The following is a 12,823-nucleotide window of genomic DNA, read 5'->3' on the forward strand; positions in this document are numbered from 1 at the left end:
GCATGGAAATTAAAGAAAAAGAGAAAAAATAGCACGGGTTAGTAGAGAATTCTAACTCTGGCCAATTATATATTACATGCTTCTTTCTTGTGATCAAACTATCTGGATTTATATAATTAAGCATTGCTAGTAAAATCTTTCTATTTTGAGATTCTTTTTCCCCTTTTCTTTGCTTCAAACGCTAGAAATTGATGTCATATGACCTTTAAATGAAAGTATGATTGCAAGCTCTCAATTCTCGATTTTCCATACATAAAATACAAGTGCTGCTGAAGAGGCGACATAAACTAGCAAGTAATGAGTAAAAGATCTTTGATCTCACAGCTTCCTACTTCTTTAGATTAAAGAGATTTCAAAATATAAAGTATTGCAAATGAAACCATTGGAGCCAGGACTTGAAATCTGCAGCAGTTCGTGTTACCTGCGAAATCCAGAGATATATTTGGTTGATGGTTAGTCGATATGCAGAAACAAAGCTTGAAAAATTACTAATAAATGAACAAACAAGAGGGACCTGCTTGATGGTGATGAAAGACGAGACATGGATAACTAACAAGGGAGTATGGTTTACCTTTTCTGGTAGCAAGATTAGGTTGCTGGGGAGGAGCCGCTGTTGTCACTAGTGAAGATGGTGGCGGTGCATCAGATGGTACGTCATCAACCGGCGGTGATGCTGGTGACATCGTTGGGGGTGGCATATCAAACGAAGGGCCATAGAAGATATAATTCTCATACCTAACAGTACAGCTTGGTGTCAGAATTCTGGCTCCTAGCCTCCCACTACAACATTGTGGAAGTAATTCCGTGGCATTACTCAGGCAATTGTTACATTCCACTTGGGACAAATCAGGAGTGCACTGAGCCAATGCGTACATAGCTTGCGAGTTGGAAACAGTAGCATTCCCTATTGCAAACTTGCGAAGGGAATCGCCAGAGGCCGCTTGAGTTCTAAGGCCATCCAGCAAGGTTGCCAACACCTGATTGAATTGATTTACGTTGGAGACATTGTTGACATTTTGCATTACCAGAGCAGGTTGGAATTGCATTTCACCAAATATGGAACGATTTGAGTATCTCAACATGCACTCATCGTACCAAACAATGGCGGCCCTCTGGTTAGGGCAGTATTCTGTGAACTCATTAGTGGCGTTAGTTATGCAACTACGGCAAATATCTGGCTTAACATCTCCTCTACACAGACCTATAGCACTGACCTTGTCAGAGTTTTGGCCATAAGAAACGTTGTAAAAACCGTAGTCTATCTGGGTGTTGGAGGTAATGGTGGAAAAGAGGTGTTTGAGATTGTTCCCGTAGGTGCTATTCATGGTGAAGTTGCTTTGGGTCGAACAGAGTCGAAGGAGCTTTTCTGACTGAACAGATGTGAGAGCAGAAAGTTGGATAGAAACGAGAAAGAATAGCAACGCCAGTCTTGAAGAGTCCATTGCTATCGTCTCAGCTTTCCTGCAAAGCTAGAAGAGCTCCCTCCTATAAATGCTATGCTTAGAAAGACTACTTGTGAGGTCAATGGACCCAAAAATAATGTTGCAATCGATGGAGGGTTGGTTGACCGGATCAAAGCTGCGAAATTACGCGTTGGTTTACCGCCCAGGCCCCAGGGAGACCGGCTCACCTCCATTGACCTTGACTTCTGACCCGTGCTGTACCCGCTTAACTGCTTACCATACGTTTCCAGTTTCCTCCGTTGTCGAGAGTTAAGACAGAACCGTGAGGTGATTTTCATGGGAAAATCATAATTTTGTTTCTACGACTGTTCAAAGGGCAGATTGGCTACTGGTCATGTTCTTTTGATGTACACAATTTTCATAGTACTGGTCATATTTGTAAAGGGTAGCCTTCATTAGTGTTTTCTTATTCTTTTTGGTGAAAAAAGAGGAAGCTATATATGTGTATTATACCAGCTTTCATGGAGAATCATGAGTAAAGAATCAATAGACTCAGAGCCCGTCGGTTAAACTACTCTGAATTTAAAGCAACATCACATGTCTAACTTTCGGGTATCAGGCAGAAATTAACGCTATTTAACACTAGACTAAGCTGGCGGCTGGCCAATTCTACCGCAGTTGGCGGATCATGGTAAGGTTAGGTAGTCATCCATGTGGATACAAGCCTACCCCATTTGATAAAGTCACAAAGAAAAGGCAGAACTTCCATTATTTAAAGGAAAGGAGGAAGAAAAATTAAGCCTAGTGATAACTGGTAATTAACATTATCAGAATAAAAAATGATCGATTTTCCATCTTATACCGACTTCCAGATGCTCTTGAAACGAAAGTTGCATAACATCTGATTTTCACATTTGACCAAGGGGAAATAATGCATCAAGTCCCTACAAAGTCGATTGAATTTTCATGGAGATGAAGAATTCACCGCATCCCAACCACAATCATCCATCTACAGAACAAGAAAAATGGGTGCATGGTATTAGAAATGCATAACTATTTTATCCATACAAAACAAGATCAACAATATTGTTCTAGTTCTCATTTTTACTGGATTTTATCAAGGGTCAAATCACATATCTACTGTCGAAACACAAAAGTGAGAATTAGAACAGAGGGAATACAACTACAACCTCCCAAGGTAGACTCCATAAGTGTGTGCGGTTCATAAGCCTAAAACAGCCCAAGTTAAAGGTAAATGAACATGAACAACGGAAGTGGAAGGTAGCAGTGATAGGAAGGTTATAGGTTCACAATCTAGGATTTGGAACAGCACGATGGTGGGAGCACGTGCCATTCTCAAATAATCAATTTCCAAGAACTGCAAAATATGTGGAAACAACTAGTATTTCTGGAGACTACAAACTAGTCAATACCAGAACAAAATTTAATTTTTTCAGAGATAAAATGGGGGGAGGGTATTTGAATTATGCATTACAGCCCCCAAATATAAAGAGTGCTTTCAAATTAAGTGCAATGAACATTAATAGAATAACAAAACATCATCATTGTATCCTATTCTATCTTTCAATTACAAAACCTCCATAAGCATATATTTAGGACTTAATTCCTTCCCACTTGTCGACTAATAAGAATGTTATTCATCACCTTGTTAAAAATTTAAGAAGGAAAAAGTATCTAAGAGCCTACTATAAAGCTTTTTTCCACCACCTTGTCTTAGAGTGCATTTATCAAAAACTTTGCCCGAACTCTCCAACATTCATCATACATCATCATTGCAATCTGAGTGAAACAACAAATCATTATTGGTCTTATATCCTTACGCTGGCATGAATAAGAATGAAAATAAGGTTTAGTTCAAGTTAAGTTGGAACACTTATTAACAGCCAAATAACAAGTTCGGCTCAAATATGCACAAGCAACACCCTTACCGACTGAAAGAAGTGTCAGATTTCATGCATTTAGTATTTTTACAACTAATGTGCATCATAAAGGCCTTTTGACCCTTTCCAATCCATAAAATGCATATTTTTAATTAAGTCTAAACATCCAGAAAACAAACAAACACAATAGCAAGCTACATAAATTGATTCCAATTTTCAGAAGTTTAACAGTAATTTCAGGATCGATTAGCTAACTTGTTTAAAAACTATTTGAACAAGATTTCATCGGTAATCTCTAAACCAAAGAAATTACAAGACATAGCATTCAACCTCTTGTCTTTTTACATTAATTCAGAAAGATGATCTCCCCAACTAAACTACTAAAGAAAAATTCAGTTTCAGTTCCCAAAGTTTAACAATGAGTTCTAATACAAGCCACTCCCTCTGTGCTTGCCTTCATCTAGTCTTGTCTTGCCCTACAAAATGAGAAAAGAATTTACATTCTTTCATTTATTTACGAGACAGAGGAGCAATGATTACCTATCCAAGAAAAGAGAGGGAAAAAAAAAGAGGTGACACAGGGAATACAAACATGCAACATTTGCCTACTGTTTTGAGCGGTTGATGCTCATCTACAACAATACTTATGGGCCGCTCATACTTCACAGAGGGAGCCTGCTTTCCATCATTAATTCTAGCTTCTAATACATGTTTTCGGAGTAATCTTTCTCCAAACTTAGCTTCATTAAGTGTTCTCTAGCAAATGACTATTTAACAGCCAAGAGTGTCACTTTACCATGTTTCTACTTGGTATTTTGCCTCCAACATCTTTTCTGCCTTCGAATATGTAATAAAGAATGAAATGATATGGAAAAAATTAAGCTTATCATTTGGTACACCGCAGAGTTTAGGTTTAGGAATCCTTAAAAAAATTTGAATTTTATCATTTTGCTTCTGTCACTAAGGAGCAAATACTTGCCAGTAGGAACTATGACTCGAAGAAGCACTACATCTCACTTCATTCAACTTTCATTGAATCATATGAAGACGCAAACTTTCTACGTAGTTAAAAAGTTACAATGCCTTGAAAACCCAAAAAAAGAAACAGACCAACATGAAAAAAGAGTGGATGGAACTACCTTCAGGGGCCCAACCGGAGCTCCGTCGAGAGACGGACAGCATCGAAGTCAGCAAAGCCGAAGCAGTGGCTGTGTGATACGGCAAAATGGTTTCCACACAGCAGCTCATCTCCACCGGTGACCTTTTTCAAATTTATTCAAAACTCTAAATTGGTATCATTAATTGATTTCCTAAACAAATTGAAGAGAGGGATTAATATCCATTACCTGAAAATGCGAGAAGAGAGCGGGCTTTGCTTGGAGACCCGAAAGGGAGAGCAAGCGGGTCGCGGCACTGCCTTGGGTCCGGCGGCGAGTTTAGTCGCAGCGGTCGCTCGGGATGCGGCGGAACGGAGGACGGACCTGGCGGCGGACATGTTTCTGGTGGTGGAGATTTTAGAAGGTTTGTGTAGTCGTGCGGGGGTTTTGAGATTTCGAAGGGTTTTACAATTTAGCGCTGATGTTTTCTGTGTATATGCTCGTATGGAAACTCATATGGTTCTTGCGCATCTACCTGACACGTGGATTTTTCTTCCACGTGGCTGATGTAGTAGTCTTGACAATGGATTATTTTATTTTTTGACAATCCATTACAATGGGAACTTCTATTGATTAAAAGTAATAAAGCTATGCTACAATATGCAGCCAACTTACGATTAACAAGACAAATTGCGGAGTTAATTTCCTTGCATTTTTACAAATGCAGCTCTAGATTAACTTGATTCCATTTTCTACCCTCTAAATAATGCTGTGAAAATCAAGAATTCCATACTAATAAAATTGTTAAGGTTACAATCTTACAATTAATGGGTAATTTCTGAATACCCGGCAGAAAAGAATTTGGTAGAGGTGGTCAATGAGGGTTTTATTATTATTATTTTTTATGCCATGGCCATTAAAGAAAATCGAATGGCTTCTTCACCCTCAATCCTCCAATGGCTTTGACTTGCTCCTAATCCTGCTCATCTTTACCAGAGCACCTAGTATCAGAGGGATGCAAATTCCCTGAGACATATCTGAATTGTGTCGTCTGGAGACATCCTTGCAGGCACCTGTTACAGGTAGCCTGTTGTTCTCTTCAGCATGGATTGTGTTCTGAAAGTACAGTGCTCCTCTGTCGCGTGGTCTGAACCCAATTAGTCTCCCCAGAGAAACGCTGTTGTCTTGGAAAAATGATGCTGAGGACTGGGCCGATTCCGCAATGGAAGAAACATGAGCAGATGGTATATCACAAGTACATTATGTCTGCTCAGAGTGTAGAACAAGGGAGGAAGAAAAGGTTGCTTGGAATTACCTCGGTGTCAAGGTTGGAGGAGGCGAATGAGGAAAAACTGCTTGAAGGCATGTGCAAAGAGTATGGTTCCACCGCTGGAGCTGCAGCCTGTAATCTTTCTTGTAACCGAAGCCTCATGGTCATTATCTGTAGCCCAAGTGGCCAGCCGTTCGACATCTCATGATTCTGGGAAGATTCATCAATTAAAATGTAGCAGTGAAACATCAACATTACTTTGGATTTACTTCTTTAAATTTGACACTAAAATCTAATAGCAACACGAATTAGATTACTAATAATGATAAGGTCCGGAGTCCAGCAGCACAATTCTCCCTGTTTAGACTACATCTCGTGCTGTGAAGATATCAGAAGCCTGGATTCAAATCTGAGCTGTGACCATGAATTGCTTTTGATACACTTTCAGCTCTCTACTTCCATTTATTTATGTTTTGTCCTTTCTTTTGGAAGACTGTCGGTGGAATCACAGATCAGTAATTGTCTAGTGCTAACAAGAGAAGGCTTCTGAGATGAAGTCCCTACTCAATACGCTCCTTAAGCATCAGAATTTTGAGCATATCTCAATAGCTGTTTTCTCTAAAATTGAAATCAAATACTACCCATGATGAGAAAAAAGTCATGAAAACAGTTTAGTATCCCCAAAGAAAGCACTCAAAATGCTTTCAGATTGAGTATTCCTCTTTTCGTCTCTCTAATAATCTGTAAAAGTCGGACTCCCCACTGAGCCAGTATTCATAGTTACTATTACTGCAACACCGGTATCCTTTCGGTTTCTATTTCCAACCACAAATGAGATGAGCAATAAACCAAGAAACGAAAGGAATATACCAGGAAAGTTAAATGTAAGATAAAACCCAGAAACCGATTCTTAATTGCCAGCAAAGAGCAAAAACAATCAGAACAAAAGATCATGGAAAGTTGCACATGCATGATCAACAGAACCAATAGAAAATGAATAAGAAAACAAGACTGGTTTATTACCTCAGTGGCCATGGCCTGGCTTGAGCTAGGCTTCTAGCACAAAGAAACAAATGAAAATGGCTTAGTGAATAAAGAAGATGATCAACAAAATGCTGGCACTGGAATACAAATATCCCTGTACCTGTTAAACTACAAAGATATTGTTCTAATGGAAAGAGGAGGGTCAAGGAGCGCCTGGGTTTGGGTTCCTCCCCGGAGATCCTTCCTTAAACAATGAACCATTGAATGCGGTGGGTCCCACAGGGGAGGGTGTTCAGCTTTGCTAATCAGATCAGAAAAGATTTTCATAACCAAATTTTTTTATTAGCATTAATATCTTAAACCTTGAGATAATCGCAACTGTTCAGACATTAACAACAACAGTTTAACTGCTAATTTACCGCCATGTTTTCAAAACAAATTATCCTCATGGTCCATCATGGACCAGATCAGGGATATTGGCCCTGAATTGTTAGGTTTATGTTTATAAAAATTATAAAAAAAAAAAAAGAAATCAACGGCTAAGCCAGCAACAAGATTAAGGATCAGAAGCATGATGACATTGAATTAATCAGGTCCATTTATCACTAAAATGTGATTAATCACAAAATACTGTTATCATGACATTGATAATTTAGTAGTAACATGTCGTATATATCTTAACTTATCAACTTTATAAAGAGATGGATAAAAGTTAATTATTGAATTATCTTATCATATGATGTGTCTTAGCTTGAACGGTATTCTGCTAACAGTTTCTCACCTTGCACTAAATTAGCAGAACACCTAGCAAGTGGAAAATTATCAAAATGTCCTGGAATTATCTTATGGTATAATTATTATTGTTATTATTATTTTTTATTTTCAAGAGGGCAGAAATATGGGTTGTTTCAATATTCCTCGATGGAGTAATCGTATTATCCAAACAGGCTAGAAAACAAAAGAAAATGCGATTGTTGTTGGCTAGTCTATTCACAAACTTGTTCCATTTTCTATCTGCTGTAAATTACTCTTTTCAATATATCTACACCATAAAATTACCTATGAAGAGCCTTCGGAGCTATAATTGGTTCTTACCCAATTTTTAAGCATGGCATTGAATTGTTTACTTAAATTTCAGGGCTGGGGGGGTGTTGATTTAGAAGCAACTGGCAGGGCATTGGTGACAGGTGAAACATAAAGAAAGGCAGGTCATGACAGTAATATGGGACCAAAAGCTGTGGTTCATATTTCAGAGAAAGTTCATTGTTTTTCTTTGTTCTAGCTTAGCTACTGCGAAAAAAAAAAAAACCACATCACTATCCAGATTAATATGGAGTTAAAGAGTTGAAATCAATCAATGTTTGGGCTGTTAGAATCATTAACTTCACCACCTTCTGCTTTCTTTCTTCGTCATTTAACTCCCACGTTAGGGAGGCTTCTGCTCAGAGCTCTCGGACGTTAATTATAGCAAAAGCCACCACTAAATAACAAGGAAAAGAGTTTGAAGATACTAGATTCGGGAAATCAACTCAACTGACTTGCTTTGTCTTTCATTACTTGGTTATCCTGACATCAATCATGGCTTGTTAAATATTCATGGAATGATCAAATATTTTAAACAAGGGAAAGGAGGGGGTTGGGGGGGTCATGGTCATGAACAAATTACATGAGAAATTAAGGCATTTTGCTTTCATCATCTTGACCAGAGTCAGGGGCTTTGGGTCAAAGAAGAAACATATGGATCAAGTTGGGACTTGAGTGGGTAGATTAGACGGTGACTTGGAGTCATCCGAGAGTGATATGTTGAGACAAAACGTATAGAAAAGGTCAGCAGAAATGATTGGTTGGAAAAGCCGAAAGCCCAACGTCAGCATAGGGTTTGCAAGGCCCCTTTTTTTATTTTTTCTAAATACCAACAGAAAAAATAAATACATACACACGTGGCGCTCCGTAGAACAGCTGAAAAAGTATTATTTTGGTCGTTAGCTGGCCAACTCCCCCCAACGAGACCGACGCCCGCCCTCACTTCGAGATCCTAACCAACACGGCACTCTACTTAAGGATTGGTTAAGGGTTTAGTTCTCCTATGATGATGTACAAGCAATGTTATCGTGGATCCCGTGAATTAGTATTTTTTTTTTCACCTAAAAGTAATACAACTTGTAATACGCAATATATAGTTAGTATAATTTAATAAGAAAAAGGTTACGGTTTGGTTTGGAGTTTGAATTTTGTTTACATTAATCAGGTTCGACTCTTTATCATTGAATTAACAAAAAATAATACCAATTAAATTAATTTTAGATGGTTAAGCAACCACTTTCGCTGAGTTGTTTGCTTTGTTGGATTTCTAGGCCTTTCAAATTTTTTGGCCTAGAACAATTGGGCCTCAAACATTGTGTGCAAGTTGTGACATTTGCATGGAATACCCTCCAATTTGTCTTCCGCAATGGTAACAGAAGAGAAGGATGCATGCAAGCCCACAACGGAGTCTCCCAGCCCAATCAAATTTGTTTTAGTTTGAAATCTAGCACTAGCCAGAAGGCCCAGAATAGATGGGTTACTGGTCCTACTGGACTAGCAGGTTAGGGGCCCAAATTGGGTCTAGCCCAGGGCTCCTTTGGGCCATTCTATCATTGTCCTCTGTTTCTCTTTCTTTCCAATAGATGCCTCTATATTGGTCATACTTTCTTTTTGACCCTTCAATCTAGCAAAAGATGACAGCTGCTCCTCTTCATGTTACAAGGATTCTAAAATCCCATCCCCCCGCCTTTCTCCCTTACTTTTTATTAGGGAAGAAATAGATATACCAAAGCTAAGAGAGGTAAACAAGATTTCTAGTCATTACAAAGCTTGTGAATATGATTTTTCTTTCTGTATTGACTTATGCAGTCAATGCAGCATGATAGTTTGGACTAATGCAAGACACTCCCCAAAACATCCTCCTGATTTTATGCCAACATTATGGGCTGCTAGCTCCATCCAGTTCGCCCCCTATGCATCTTGCTGTCTCACCATCCTGCCAACAAGTTGATGCCCTTGTACCCAATGGAGAGGGAAAGACAGAGAAAGAGAGAGAGAGATGAGGTGGTCATACTGATATACCTCCACATTGATTTCGTTAGGCGTGGCTCAGCTAATGTCTTTAACTTCCAATGAAAGCAAAGCAGATCAACTGAATCCGAAATTAAGTAGTAGTACTATTTTTGTTTTCATGGTCACCCACCAGTATTTATCATTATTATCCATCCGCCTCCAGCAGCAGTACTTCAGTACTTGAAAAGTGTAGTATAGAAATGAAGAGTTCTAACAGATGATGATGTATCGGCTTGTGCTTTTCCATGTTAATTTTTAAGCAAAACTTATTTTAATTATATCTGCATAAGAATGCTGAAAAAGTGCTGGGAACAGAAAAGAATGATGATAAAAATGGAGATACAGCTAGCAATGGTGGGAGCAACAGGGGGAGCCGAGGAAGCGTGGGTGGGTGTCATTATTTGTTCGTAGCAACAATTATTTCACTTCCAGATGGTCCAATATTTTTCTTTTTTTTTTCCTTCAATTTTAACCATTGAAATCCCCAGCATCATGAGTACTCCTACAATTATATGCTCCTTTTTCCGGGATCAATAAGTTCCTTCCTTGTTGAAATGGGGTTCCATACCCATAAAGACACTGTACCTAAAAATTGCAGGAACAGCTTTGCTGCTATGCAGCCCCTGGTCCCGAAAGTTTAGTTGGGTGAGCATCAGAATTGAAGTTCTTCTCATCAATATCTTATTAAGGTTAGAACCTAACCCTGAAAATTATACTATAAACATTCCCTAGTGGCATATAGACATACAAAACACAAGTCTTTGGATTGTAAGTCAAGAAAGAACAAAGGATCCCAAAGCTTGAGAGCACAAATGAAGTTGGAAAAAATATACCAAGCAAAGAAAAGATCATAGTCTATCCGTCATTCACGGAGAAGACAATCCAATCGGAATGGGCTGGGCATGGTTTTCCTTTTTCCCCCCTTTTTCTTTTATGATGAGGAACTTGCAGGTGACCCTACATATTTTTCCCCTTTGCTTGTTGTTTGCCAACCAGCTAGCATAATTAATTACCCTTGACCATCAATTGGTGGGATTACCTTTCTTAATCAATACCCATAAATAGACCCGAAATGGGGTTTGGGGAGAGAAGCAAATAGAAGGGAAAACAAATAATAAATTTGGTAGGTTTACTATAATATGCATTTAAAAGTTACATGCATATTTTAATTAATTGAATTACCCAACGTTTATTTCTTTCAGTGTGAGAATAGGAAAGCATGGATAAGAAACAATTCCAAGTGGCTTTTTCCTCTCAAGGCACATGCATTTACACTGTTGACTGGAGTGATGAGCGAAGCAGTAGCAAGAAACATCACTATAGTCCTACTCATCTCTTTCTTGGAAAACACTGGGAAATGGTGATTTGCAAGTGCTCCATCTACTGTTTTGACCAAAAGCACGTTAGTACTGTAAAGATAGCAAAGGAGGGGGCCATATCATCACATGGATTGGGGTGAAGAAACTAAACATTTCCTTCGTTCATGGCAGTTGAAAATCGATCGGTTTATATGCATATCCATACAACAACAACTCGGAGATTTTTCACCTAACATTCATTCAAGAATTCAACTTTTTAAGTATTTATTGTTAAATTAAATACTTATGTAATAATATATTAAATTTTAAATATTTTACGAATATGATCATTACATTATTCAAATTTAACTTTTTAATTAGATTTATGGTTTGTGGAAGTGGGGTTTATTGATTAAAAGACATTATCCTATCATAGTATCATCAATGATTAAAATCTTGGATTAGAGAATTTTGATGACGCTGTCAAGATTTGAAATCCTTGCACATCATTAAACATCAATGTCAATATAGAAGGCTGAAGCAGTAGGTTGATTTTCTTTTTCTCTTGGCTTGTAGTTCTTTTAAGTGGATTTTTGGTGCAATTTAAGTAGCTAGAGGAGGAACAGAAAGAGCTAGGATTAGAGTATACTTACATTTTTATTCAATAAATTGTCTGATAGAGTAAGAAAAAAAAGGAAAAAGGAAAAAACATAACTCTCATACCTTTAGCATTTCAAAGCAAAAGGACTATGCAAACCAGGAAATGAAAGGATCACAACTTAACCGCAAGACCCAATAAATAAAATTTTATCTTCTTTGTTCTTTTCCTTGTTAATTAATTACCACACTTAAAACATCTAAGACCACTTGTTTTAGTTGATGTTCTTCACTCGACGGTAGATTACACACAGCTCAGGGCTCGAACTCTTCCTCGTTCTCTTCGAACTCCTCTTGGTTCTGGTTGTACCTTCCCATGTTGCTGTAACGATTCTCGTTGTACTCGTTCCTTGAAGCAACTCCCCTGGAGTTCTTGAACTGGTTCGGGTAATAGTTGTTCTCATTCTTAGCATCATAGAAGTACCTTCCATTCGCCATGAATCTGGTGTCGCTCATGCCTTGCCTCTCACCATTGTTGTAGCCATTGTTGCCGTAGTAGTAGTTGTTGTTGTTGTTCTGGTTTTCCTTGGTGCTCCACCCTCTCTCCGTGAACCTGGCCTCACCCAAGTTTTGCTTCTCGGTCTCGTAGGTATTCTTGTTGTTGTAGTAAGTGTTCTTGTTGTTGTTGTTGTTGGCTTCAGGAATCATGTTGTAGGGTTCATCAGCGTGGTATTTGACAGGGGTAACATAGGGTTCGTAGGTTTCTTTGGTGGTGGTGGTGGTAGTGGGAGGGAACTGGCCTGACTCATGTCCATAAAGACCATAGCCATTTCGGGTCTCGGGGATAAACCTCGGCTCTTGCTCTTGCCTCCCAAAAGTCTCCTCTTCCCTGTTGGGAAGTGAAGTCTTCTCGTTCTCGGGGATGAAGGTCTCATGCTCTTGCTCTCTCGTGTCAGGGACAGTCGTCGACTCTTTCTCATTGTTGTTGACTCTTGGGATTTTGCTGAAGAATTCCCTGGCATGGATTTGGATGAAGAAGAAGGCCAAGAGGAAGAGGATAGGGATGAGTTTCGGTGAGGTAGCCATGATCAGGGGGGTGGCAACTAGCAAGGGAAAGCGAAAGTAGCTGATGCCTTTTGTGTGAGAGTAGCTAGTGTTAAGGCTGATGAGAAAATTG

General features: G+C 38.8%; 4 protein-coding genes across 10 annotated transcripts; all 4 read right to left on the reverse strand.

Moving 5' to 3' along the window:
• Positions 1-1,503, reverse strand: LOC110424620 (antimicrobial ginkbilobin-2-like protein). Its single transcript, XM_021439225.2, has 2 exons — positions 572-1,503; positions 1-421 (listed from the first exon to the last, which is right to left on the reverse strand). The coding sequence occupies exons 1-2, from the start codon at positions 1,440-1,442 to the stop codon at positions 342-344; spliced, it is 951 nt and encodes a 316-aa protein (XP_021294900.1). The 5' UTR covers positions 1,443-1,503; the 3' UTR covers positions 1-341.
• Positions 1,504-2,205: 702 nt separating this feature from the next.
• On the reverse strand, positions 2,206-4,949 carry LOC110424631 (protein NUCLEAR FUSION DEFECTIVE 6, mitochondrial). 4 transcript variants are annotated; one of them, XR_002445913.2, is made up of 4 exons: positions 4,651-4,910; positions 4,444-4,565; positions 3,132-3,203; positions 2,206-2,412 (listed from the first exon to the last, which is right to left on the reverse strand). XR_002445913.2 is itself a non-coding variant. In XM_021439241.2 (3 exons), exons 1-3 carry the CDS (start codon positions 4,797-4,799, stop codon positions 2,405-2,407), a joined length of 279 nt encoding a protein of 92 aa, XP_021294916.1. In that variant the 5' UTR covers positions 4,800-4,949; the 3' UTR covers positions 2,206-2,404. The 4 variants fall into 4 exon arrangements, 3 of the variants coding, with proteins under 3 accessions (XP_021294916.1, XP_089640981.1, XP_021294915.1); XM_021439241.2 differs by lacking the exon at positions 3,132-3,203 and having other exon boundaries at positions 4,651-4,949; XM_089784855.1 differs by lacking the exon at positions 2,206-2,412 and having other exon boundaries at positions 2,447-3,203; positions 4,651-4,909.
• A 202-nt stretch (positions 4,950-5,151) lies between these two features.
• On the reverse strand, positions 5,152-6,920 carry LOC110424629 (uncharacterized). 4 transcript variants are annotated; one of them, XM_021439238.2, is made up of 4 exons: positions 6,816-6,862; positions 6,695-6,724; positions 5,717-5,881; positions 5,155-5,607 (listed from the first exon to the last, which is right to left on the reverse strand). In XM_021439238.2, the coding sequence occupies exons 2-4, from the start codon at positions 6,704-6,706 to the stop codon at positions 5,347-5,349; spliced, it is 438 nt and encodes a 145-aa protein (XP_021294913.1). In that variant the 5' UTR covers positions 6,707-6,724; positions 6,816-6,862; the 3' UTR covers positions 5,155-5,346. The 4 variants fall into 4 exon arrangements, with proteins under 4 accessions (XP_021294910.1, XP_021294913.1, XP_021294912.1 ...); XM_021439237.2 differs by having other exon boundaries at positions 5,156-5,607; positions 6,695-6,727; positions 6,816-6,920; XM_021439236.2 differs by having other exon boundaries at positions 5,162-5,607; positions 6,695-6,861.
• A 4,767-nt stretch (positions 6,921-11,687) lies between these two features.
• LOC110424624 (GATA zinc finger protein) lies at positions 11,688-12,823 on the reverse strand. Its single transcript, XM_021439228.2, has one exon. The coding sequence runs from the start codon at positions 12,730-12,732 to the stop codon at positions 11,962-11,964; it is 771 nt and encodes a 256-aa protein (XP_021294903.1). The 5' UTR covers positions 12,733-12,823; the 3' UTR covers positions 11,688-11,961.

Source organism: Theobroma umbraticum, unplaced genomic scaffold (genome assembly GCF_002168275.2).
Source record: "Theobroma umbraticum cultivar Fairchild unplaced genomic scaffold, ASM216827v3 scaffold_204.0, whole genome shotgun sequence".
Lineage (NCBI taxonomy): Eukaryota > Viridiplantae > Streptophyta > Magnoliopsida > Malvales > Malvaceae > Theobroma > Theobroma umbraticum.